General features: G+C 35.5%; 2 protein-coding genes across 4 annotated transcripts; one reads left to right on the top strand and one right to left on the bottom strand.

Annotated features, from left to right (window-relative positions):
• The first annotated feature begins 2,511 nt into the window (after positions 1-2,511).
• LOC104235963 (uncharacterized) lies at positions 2,512-6,363 on the top strand. Of its 3 annotated transcripts, none has more exons than XM_009789800.2 (4): positions 2,512-2,672; positions 5,056-5,416; positions 5,610-5,816; positions 5,961-6,363. In XM_009789800.2, the coding sequence occupies exons 2-4, from the start codon at positions 5,159-5,161 to the stop codon at positions 6,264-6,266; spliced, it is 771 nt and encodes a 256-aa protein (XP_009788102.1). In that variant the 5' UTR covers positions 2,512-2,672; positions 5,056-5,158; the 3' UTR covers positions 6,267-6,363. The 3 variants fall into 3 exon arrangements, with proteins under 3 accessions (XP_009788102.1, XP_070024271.1, XP_009788101.1); XM_070168170.1 differs by having other exon boundaries at positions 2,659-2,862; XM_009789799.2 differs by lacking the exon at positions 2,512-2,672 and adding an exon at positions 2,883-3,247.
• A 964-nt stretch (positions 6,364-7,327) lies between these two features.
• LOC104235961 (H/ACA ribonucleoprotein complex subunit 4) lies at positions 7,328-9,585 on the bottom strand. Its single transcript, XM_009789798.2, has one exon. It carries the CDS (start codon positions 9,443-9,445, stop codon positions 7,649-7,651), a length of 1,797 nt encoding a protein of 598 aa, XP_009788100.1. The 5' UTR covers positions 9,446-9,585; the 3' UTR covers positions 7,328-7,648.
• Between the last annotated feature and the right edge of the window lie 1,215 nt (positions 9,586-10,800).

The following is a 10,800-nucleotide window of genomic DNA, read 5'->3' as shown; positions in this document are numbered from 1 at the left end:
AAAGTTTCAAAGTACGTTAGTAAAAGATGAACATATCAAAATAATATCACAATTGTTTAAGCCCCACGGTGGGCGCCAAACTGTTTACTTGTAAAATGGTACAGTTAAATTTGTAACGTGGTTTATAGACACATGGATTAAATTGACCCGATAAAATAAAATAACAAAGTGCAAATAGCGTAAATAATGATAATTGAAGAAGAAATAAGCATAAGCTTTAGAATGTTCTTACTGGGATCAATAATAATTGAAAAACCTCGAACACGCTTGTATAAAGCTTAAGAGAATGAGATAAAGAATATAAGTCTTTTGCTATTAGTATTTCTTGATCATGTCTTCTTCTCCCTTATAATATAATGGAAGTCTCTATTTATACTAGAGCTATGGGGTGCTTGATTACAAACCATGCCTTATTAATTACCAATATTAATGTTATACTAAAAGGCGATTAAAAGGTAATAAAGAATAGTAAAGGGTAGTAAAGGCTAATAAAGGTCGGAGAATCTTGGAGTCTTGTGTAACGTTTTTATAACAATCATATTTTGAATTGCTTCTTATCCGGTTACAGGTTCGTATCCGGTATTACCATGGTTGAGTCACTGCCGACTGGCTATCCTTGACACGTGTCGCTTTCCAAATTACCTAACTCTTGAGACCGGTTTTTACCGTATAAAGTTTTTGTTATGTGAACTTTTTGCTTACCACCAAAGGATGTGGTGCAGGGGATGGAACTGCCATTTTCTTAACCAGAGGTCTCGAGTTCGAGTCCTGTGTATGGAAAAATTCTTGGTAGGGAGAGCTTCTCCCGAATGGGCCCCTGCACGGTGCAAATTCGGATATATTCGGGCTCCAATGCGAGTACCGGACACTGGACAAAAAACAAAAAAAACTTTTTGCTTTACTAAAAAGAAGAAAACATAACTCATGGTTAGTTAGGGAATTAAATTCGACGCCAACGAGTTAGGTTTTCTGTTTTAGAAGATAAACATTGTACAGTCTGGTTTCAAACCAAAAATTCATATCTATATTTTGATACTCAGTCAAAATCCAAATCCACATACACTGACTTGAATTAAAAGTGTTCTTTTTGTTTTATAAGATATGAGGAGCCTATATAAAATTAAAATATGTTTCAAATTGAGCTGGTTGGTTTCAAAATAGAAAATCCAAGACGGTTATAAAATTCAGTCTAAATGTAAATCAACAATTTTTTAGAAAATAAAAAATGGTTTGATAATCAGCAAATCGAATAAAAGGATTTTGAAAAATCAAATTCAAATTAATTCATTTAAATCTAATTTCTAAACCAAAAATTCAAGCTTTATTATCATCAATAAGTGGCCAAAAATTACTCCAACACCTAATACAAAAATAGAAGCACAAAAAAAAAAAAAAAATTCTCTTCCATCTTACCCCACAAAAATGTAAAAATTCACTACCAATTAAAAGAAAAAAGAAACTTAGCTTCATACTATATCTTTCTTCCCTAATCCATCCCAACTAATTTTCCTTGGAAAAAGCCAAAATGTTCTGAAAGCATTAACAATTTAATGCATTTGTTTTAGCAAAAAAAAATAAAAATATTTAATATCATTTATTTTTTCCTTCTTCCATTATTCACTGACTAACTGCATCTAATAAGTACTGTATTTTTTTTTAAAGTAAAGGAAAAAACAACTCCCTCCTCCTTGAGGGAATTAGAGGGACCGCATACTCACAAATTATTTTATATGGGATGAGTCTATATAAAATTGACACGTTGCTGCATATGGACAGTAATACTATATTATATTAGTAAAAAGAAAAATTACCTTAGAAATTCGTGCCTATATGATTAATGAAGTAGGAAAGTTCTTGAGAGAAGAGGCTAAATTTGTATTAGTAAAAGATAACACGTCTTGATGACCACTAAGGAATGTGACGGGATGATGGAGTTATTTATCAGGTTTTAAGGAGGAGTATAAAAACTTTTATTCTCTCAATTGACTTGCATCCAAATTAGTTTAATCAGTAAAATTTAAATACAAAATAGTTAAATTAAAAGAACAAACTTTGTGCGAGCAAATTAATTCAAACACTATTACTGTGTCTGTGTGGAAAAAAAAAGTAAGGTCTGCAAGTCTGTTAGGGGGTGATGGTTCATGATATCTGAAAACAAGATGCTATTAAAAGCTTAGGTAATACAAATCCAGTGGCAAAACCCGTCCATGGTTTTATTTGCTTCGTGTATCGGGAAGATTTGCAAATGTGCCCTTGACTTTTTGTATCTTACTTTTAAAACTTCCTTTTCAAGAAATTGTACAATCCAATACTTAACTAGTTAGCACAAACTAAAAGCAACATAATACATAGTAGTAATTGACAGTCTAATGCACGTTTTATGATAAATCATGGACAAATCACACATGAAAATAATTATTACAAGGTCCAAAAGGTAAAATGAACAAACCTAAAGGACTTTGATGCAAAAATATTGTAAAAGTAATTAGTATAAAACGGGAAGAGAGTGAAAAATGCATCAAATTGTACCTGGGAAAGAAGCTAAAATTGGCTTTTAAATTCGTCACTTCACGAATTGAATATACATATACTTCTTTAAGAATCTTACTTTACTTGGAAAAGATAGCAATTTTATTGAAGCCATTCTCTTTCTCATCCATTTGAGCTTCTGGGTATGCTTCAAATCCATCTTTTGTCTCATTTCTTGTGTAAAAACTTGATCTTTTTGTCTAAAAGATTATGGGTTTGTTAAAATGAAGATATAGTTTGATTCAGAAACCTGCATTTCTTGTGATTTTCTAGCTGTTATGTGTTCTTGAACTTGAAAATTTTCTTCTTGGAAATGTTAGGCGTCTTTATGAGGTAGATTGGTTGAACATTAAAAGTTTCTTGCTTTTACTTTTTCTTAATGTTATCACATTTTGAATGAACCCACCTTACAGAAAAGAAGAGAAAATGAAGATCATCTTATTATTATTTTTTTGTTAAGTGGACTTGTGATGTTTCAGAAATTTGAATTGAACCGGTGTGGATTAGGATTTAGTCCTAATGATGAGGTGTTCATGCTATTGCGTGTGGTTTATGAATAGTCATTATTCTACTGGTTGATGAGTTTGTTTTTGACACGAAAGGTTTACTTGTCTTTTGTGCTGAATTGATGTAGCATTCAGCTGATCCCTAGTAGTTTGGGATTGAGGAATTGGCGAATAATATTAATGCAGTTCATTAGTCCTCTTAAATTGTATAGGTAAAACTAACCTATGGTATGGATATGTTTGGCCTTGTTTTCACTGAGCTGCAGGTTTATAAACCTGAAACTTTTAAAGGTTTATATATGATAAAGGTGCAAACTTTTTTGTGGGTTTATCTGTGTTTGAGTAGGTTTTGATGAAGAGTAGATGTTTATTGTCAGTCTGGCACATCAATAGAGATGTTTTGTATTTTTATATCTTCTACTATAACTGTCAGAGCTGATATGCTTGTTATTTTATATAAATATGTCTGAAATAATTGTCCGCATGATTAGTTGTGGAAGGCAGCAGATCAGATTTTGCCCCTTGGTATTTAAGAAAAACCAAGAAGTGGTAGAACAGAGGTTAATCGTTTATGGTATTTATAATCTGAAGGAACATATTTAAGGATTAATTCTTCCTAGGTTGTTAAGCATTTTTGCAACTTCTTCTAAGTTGACTGCTGGATTTTCAGGTCAGACTATTGTTTAATCATAAGCTTATTTTCTGGCATTTAGTTCTTGAGGAATGTGCAATCTTATATGAAAACTAGGGTTATACTGAAGTTAGCAGGTTCTTGGATTCTATGCATAAGGTTAACTTTTGGATCTTGGATCAACCTACAATTGATTTATTGCTTCCTTCTGCTCATAGTATCATAGCATGTCCGGGTGAACTCATGCATTAGAGATAAGGTTGCATCCGTCCTTTATTATTTCGTTTTTCCTGCCCTTTTAGGAGATATTCTTGTTTACTTGTAGGTGTATATAAGGAAGTGTTCAGTCCTATGTTCTGGGATTTAGGTATGTATATATTTGGTAAGGTGTCAGTATGTGTATCCCTTTAGCAGGCCAACTTAGCAAGTTTTACTGTATTTAGAAGTATATCAATTGTTCAATCTAGGTATGCCAAGGGAATTAAAAAGTCCATGTAACATAGCTTAAAAAGTTGTTTAAAGTTTAGCATGGAGACAATGCCTATTATATGGTAGATTTCTCCGCCATCTTATTTAATGTCTTGACAGATTGTCACTGCCTCCCTTGGTTCTCTTAAAGATGACTGTTATGATAAGGTTACAAGTAACATCCATTATACATGCAGAATTAAGATGATAACTTAAGCACCAAACACAAGATGCAGGATTGCTGTGTCGTCCATTATCATTCTAAACACTTATAGGATGTCTCCCTCCATGTATTTGTTAAGTTTACTTCGCTGAGCTGTAGGCACCAGCTCCTAAAAGGCTTCCTCATATCAATTTGTGTGGAATAGTGTCCTCTCCTAGCTTACACAAGTTATATCATTTCCTTGAAGTTGTAGAGTTTGCGTAGCATTAACCTCTTAGAGTAGCAAGATCAGCTATGTCGTTCTCCTGATCCAGTTAGAAGACTCCTTTTCTTGTATGTGTTGAAGAGTTTCAGAAGAGCTCTTCTCACTCACTACAATATGGACTTAATAATATGCTTTGAGAATATTGGAATTATATCCCTTCCGGTCATGAGAACAGCTTCATAGCAGAACTCTACTTGCTGATGAAATTCATTGGAAAAACAACTGGCACCTATTTGATGTATATTTGGGTTAATTGAACCCTCTTCTGTGGATTCCTCTAGTTCTGGTTTTACTATTGTGTTTGAGGACTACCTGAAGTCAATTTGTGTCCTAATAAGATTACTTTCGGAAATGGATGCGTTATTAGTAGGAGTTGGCATATATTTGGGAATTGCATAATCAAAAAGTGTCAATGGCTGGTATTCTTTATGTGATAAATGCTTGTCACTGAATTAATGACTCTATGACATAATTGCTGAAAATTTCAATGCAGGACTGTGAATACCTCTTTAAGCTTATATCTTTTGGTTCATGAAGCTTTTGAAGTACAAGATACAGTAATCACAGGGTTAGAGTTTGCTGTCCAATCGTTTACAATGTCTATGTTAACAAAGTTACGCTGCATCACGCTTGATGTTACCGGTACACTCATTGCTTACAAAGGAGAGCTGGGTGACTATTATTGCATGGCAGCCAAAGCTGCTGGGAAGCAATGTCCTGACTATAAGCGGGTTCATGAAGGTTTTAAGCTCGCATATACAGAAATGGCACAGAAGCACCCATGTTTTGGATTTGCTGAAAAGATTCCTAACATTGTGTGGTGGAAAACTTGTGTCAGGGATTCCTTTGTTAGGGTATTGTACATGACATTATCAAGCTTTTCAGTATATTCTATAACCTTATTTCCGAAACTACATATTCATTTGGAAAATGCAGTAGCAGAATTACTAAGTGACTAACCTTCGACGATTCCAAAATTGTGGTTTCATATCTAAACGTTAGTAGTTGTTTCATTTAGTACTGACATTAACCATCTCTTTTTGACAGGCAGGATATGAATATGATGAGGAGACATTTGAGAAGATATTTAGACGCATATATGCTACTTTTGGTTCTTCTGCGCCTTATAGCATATTTCCTGATTCTAAACCGTTTCTCAGATGGCTTCGCGAGAGGGGCATTACGGTTGGGCTGGTCAGCAATGCCGAGTATCGGTATCAGGACGTAATTCTTCCTGCTTTAGGTTTGCATCAGGTAGATAAACAATAGCACTGATTTCATTTAGCTACATTGAATCTTCTTCTAACCATTTTCGGCTGAGCTGTTAATCTTTTTGCACATTCACTGACAGTCACAAAGTAGATGTGACCCCTCTTTTGTGTGTGAAACTAAAATCAGGGATCTGAGTGGGACTTTGGCGTATTCTCGGGTCTTGAAGGTGTTGAAAAACCAGATCCAAGATTATTTGAGATTGCCTTGAAGAGAGCAGGAAATGTAGCACCGGAAGAAGTACTTCATATTGGAGATAGCATGAGGAAAGACTACTTGCCCGCACGAAGTGTTGGGATGCATGCTTTATTGTTGGACAGATTCAAAACAGCTGATGCTGTCAATTGGAGAAAATCTGGTGCCACTGTGCTGCCTGACTTGACCGCTACCAAAGACTGGCTTACTTCTGAGGAATTGAAATGCAGTGACATGTGAACTTTGTTTGATTACTTTCTTGCCTTTAAAGGTGATTTGTATTACAAGAATGGGAAAATGAGTTGAGTTCTATGAATATTTGGTTCAGTTTGTCGCATGCTGTCTTATATCATCTTGTCTTCTTTTCTTTTCTTGTGGCAAGTATTCCTACTCCTATGAATGGGAAAATGAGTTATGAGTTCTGTGAGTGTCCAGCAATCTCCTGTGGACCTGGTGCACAAATTTTCGGCAGTTTCTGATTATCCAATTTTATAATTGAAGACGAGCATTTGTGAATGTGACTATTTCAATTTGTAAATTTGAGTAAAGTGATACTACAAGTCAATTGTCTCCCTGTAATTGAATCAACTCCTGGCCGGTTTCATGTGTCTCATCCCCTACTCTTAAGTCTTGCTCCTTATATTGTCAGAATGTTCATACGTACTAGTAACGTAAAACAGTCACCTCATTTCTGTAAACAATGTTCACTGTTTATACTTTGCTTCTCTACGTTAGAATACATACTGAATTTGTGTTTTGGAGTGTAGTTTTCTTTCTGTTTATTGGTTTGCTTTAAACATTAAAAAGGTCTGTTTCATGTAATCATGAATTTAAGAAACTTCTCTTTAAGTTAGCAATGCCCTTTCATTTTAGGTAAATAACAAGAGCATTTAAGAAAATGGACAAAGGTGAATACAATAAAAACTTGGGAAACATGTAATGGCTTTCTTAAGGTGTATTGTATCAACTGTCAGCAAACTGCTCCAGGAAAATTCAAACCAGCTTATAAACCAAGACTTACCGATTAAGATTGACCATACAGAGGGCACCTATCACCCAATACCTGTTTCATTGTCAACATATTCAAATCTGAATCCAAAAACTGTGAGTATTGTGCCAAACAAGCACATTTTGAAATTTAAAGTACATTGATTCAATGAGGATTAAAAGTTCAACACTTTCTCAGCCCCTCTTAGATCGGAGTGCTTACAGATGTCATACCAAGAACAGAGGCCAAAATCTTTCTACCACCTTGCAAACTTCCTCCAGCCTCAACTAGTTATTATACTGGGACATCAGACTTCAAACAAAGGTAGTTGTCATTCAGCTATTGATATCCACAGAGCCATATAATACAAGAGCAGATTATAAGGAGCTAACAAAAACATCTCAAAACTTAAGACTGAAAATAGCCTGGTAGATTGCAGTAATCAAGTCTGAACAAATAAAAGACAAAGATTAAACTACTAAACTAATAAGCACGTCTATGATCAGGAACTCAGCTGCAACAAACTCCTGCCCAAACAAGTGAATAAACGGCAAAAATTTTGAACAACTACATGACATGCAATATGACATACATATGAGCATTGATTGGGTCAAGGGAGCCAAGACCTTCTCCTCTACTCATCTTGTGCATCTTTATTCTTCTTTTTCTTCTTCTCCTTCTTCTTGCTTTTACTTCCTTCATCGCCATCACTCCCAACAGCTACATCACCATTCTCTGCATCTTTATCTTTCTTCTTCTTTTTCTTCTTTTTCTCAGACTTCTCCTCATCTGAAGATGCAGCACCATCTTTCTCTTTATCCTTCTTTTTCTTTTCCTTTTTTGCCGTCTCTACATCAGGGGTTGCAGCTTCATCAGCTTCTTTCTTCTTTTTCTTCTTTTCTTTCTTTGTGACTTGAACCTCCACAGCTTCATCTCCAGCTTTCTTCTCCTCGACTATCTCTACCTTTGGTTTCTTTAAAGCACTGGGTGCAGGGGATGCATCTAAGTCATCTAATTTTCTCTTGTTACCCTCCTCCTCCTCATCTTCCTTATGTTTCTTCTTCTTTTTCTTCTCAACATCACCAACTGCACCATCAGCAGGCACCACATCAGGATCAGTTTTCACATTAGCAGCAGCGAGACCAGCAACCATAGCGTCCCCTCCTGTAGGCAAAACAACATTCCTCAACCACTCAGCTGGAGTTTTCTCATTTGGCTTTCCATGTTTATCCAACTTCCCCTCAGCAACCAACTTTTTCTTCATCGAAGCCCTCGGCCCCAAGCCCCATTTCCTAGGATAAGTATCCCTATCCATCACCACTCTCTTAATCTTAGCAACAACACCATGATCACAAGTGGCCATAACAGCAGTGGTCATTTCCGCAATCCCCAATGCTATGGCCTCCCCTTTAGTAGTCATCAGCACAACCTCCTCACCAACCTCAATATCATTCTCAAACCTCAAAAGCCCGGGAATCATCAACTTTGCACCGTAACAAATAGCATTCACTGCCGAATCCTTAACCACCAACCTCTTATAACTAGTCAAAACCACCTCCAATGGCATAATTACCCTCCTCAAGTAAGTCTCATCCCTATAGTTATCATACATCCATTGTGCATCCATCACATCGTGCATCGTCACCATATTATTCTTCTCACCCAAAATCCCAGACCTCACTCTCCTCAACTCCTGCATATGTCCACCCACGCCCAGCAACAATCCAAGATGCACACAAAGCGTCCGAACATACGTACCAGCCTCACACGATATCCAAAACACAACCAAATGCCTATCAGCATCATACTCAAGCAACTTACTTTCATAAATAGTTCTAATCCTAAGTTGTCTTTTCACAGCAGAAATCAAAGGTGGTCTTTGAAACACAGCCCCAGTTAAAGCCTCAAGTGCTCTAGCTACCTTAGCAACATCAGGGACATCAGCATGTAATCTAGCAACACAAACATATTCTTTACCAGCACCCTGTTGGGATTTAACCAAACGGGTCGCTCTATCAATGCAAACGATCAAATTACCAGTAACTTTAGGATCAAGAGTACCACTGTGACCCGTTTTCTCGACCCGGAGGATTCTTTTAATCCAAGCTACAACTTCATGTGAAGATGGGTTAGCAGGTTTATCAAGATTAAGGATACCGTACCTTATGTACTCAGCAAGTGGACGCTTCAGTGGTGAAAACCCAGATGGGAGAGGAGTGTAGTGACCAGTTCGTACATTGAGACGGTCGTAGTTTTTCAGGAGAATGGGCCACTGTGAAGTGTCGATAGTGGGGGTGTAGCTTTGTGGTTTGATGAGAAAATCAACATCAAGATCGGATTTTTTGTCAAGTGTTTGGGTTTCGTCGTCATTTTTGAGAGATTTGGTTTTCTTTTTCTTCTTCTCTGAACGAGAGAGCTCGACGTCAGTCATGGCGGCTGAGGGGAGGGTTCAGGTAGGGTTTAAGGTTGTGTATTGTCTAGGGTTTTTACAGAGTGAGAAATGAGAGTGTTATATAAGGGATAGGCTGGAGACTGAAGCTAGAAGAATATGGAGCCAGGGTTTAGGGTTTTTGTGTAAAGATTTTGGTGGTGAAAGGTGTGGAGGAATTAATAGGCCTATTTGGATTTTAACTAATGGGCCGTTTGCAAATTTTGGGCTGAAATACAATTCTTGTTTCATCTACCAAGGCCCAAAGAAATTTGCCTTTTTTTAAGTTGAAGAATTAACCCAAATAGCTGACTATCCAACTTCTTAAACTAAAAATAGCCGGTGGGGTATAATATATGTATTATATGTGTATAGTTGTGTATAATTAATGCATAATCTATGTATATGGCTAGAAAAAGTAAACAATAAATATGGTTGGCTATTTGTGTAAAAATCCCTTTATTTGTGTATATTGGTAGCTTACAAGAATATCTACAGACTACAAATGTGTAGGAATGTGGATCGTATCAAATGTTTGATATTTTCATGATTATCTCTATTTCATGTAATAAGAGGAACTCTGCTTAATAGATAAAAGATTTCGTGTTTGTATAGAGAGGTTTTTTCTATTGAATTGCTCTAAGAATAAAATTATCTTCATTCTCCCACGGATTTTTATTTCGTATTTAACATTTGCAGTGGGATGTTGGTAATGAGGAAATGGAGGAGGAGAAACGTTTAATGTAAAGCATGGTTTGCATCTCTAAGATGTAAGGTAGTAGTAACTCTACCAGTGTGCTATCACGTACTTCTCTTTATGCACTTGATTACTGAAAGAATTTGTTTACATAATGTTTACATGATACTACATTAGTTTACTATAGTTAGAGATAAAGTTAATTTGTTTTCTTTTATCAACTATAGTTAATTGGTAACACTAGCAAAGACATGTCTTATATTTTACTAGTCTCATGATACGCACGTTGCGCGTGTACACTATCTCAATGAAAAAAGAATACTAAAATATTATGTTTGATTTATCAAATAAAAGTATATATTTCTGAAAATGATAAATGTTGAATGTTGATCATGTGTACCTAACTCAGTAAAAGAAAAAATTACCACATAAATTTTTTCAATCATCTGTTAATATATTAAATCATAAATTTATTTTAGTTTTATAATTTTATCACTCCAAATTCAAAAATTATTATTCGTCCATCCAAGTTTCAATATTCACACATAAAAGTTAAAAGATTTATGATTTTAGTTTTTAAAATTATAATTTAAGAACTCCACCAAAAAACTAATTAGGTTGATGAATGATATTAAGTAATAGTTTCTTATTTATTATCTTT

The sequence above is a fragment of the Nicotiana sylvestris genome, chromosome 2, assembly GCF_000393655.2.
Source record: "Nicotiana sylvestris chromosome 2, ASM39365v2, whole genome shotgun sequence".
Lineage (NCBI taxonomy): Eukaryota > Viridiplantae > Streptophyta > Magnoliopsida > Solanales > Solanaceae > Nicotiana > Nicotiana sylvestris.
This window is presented reverse-complemented; position numbering and strand designations above follow the sequence as displayed.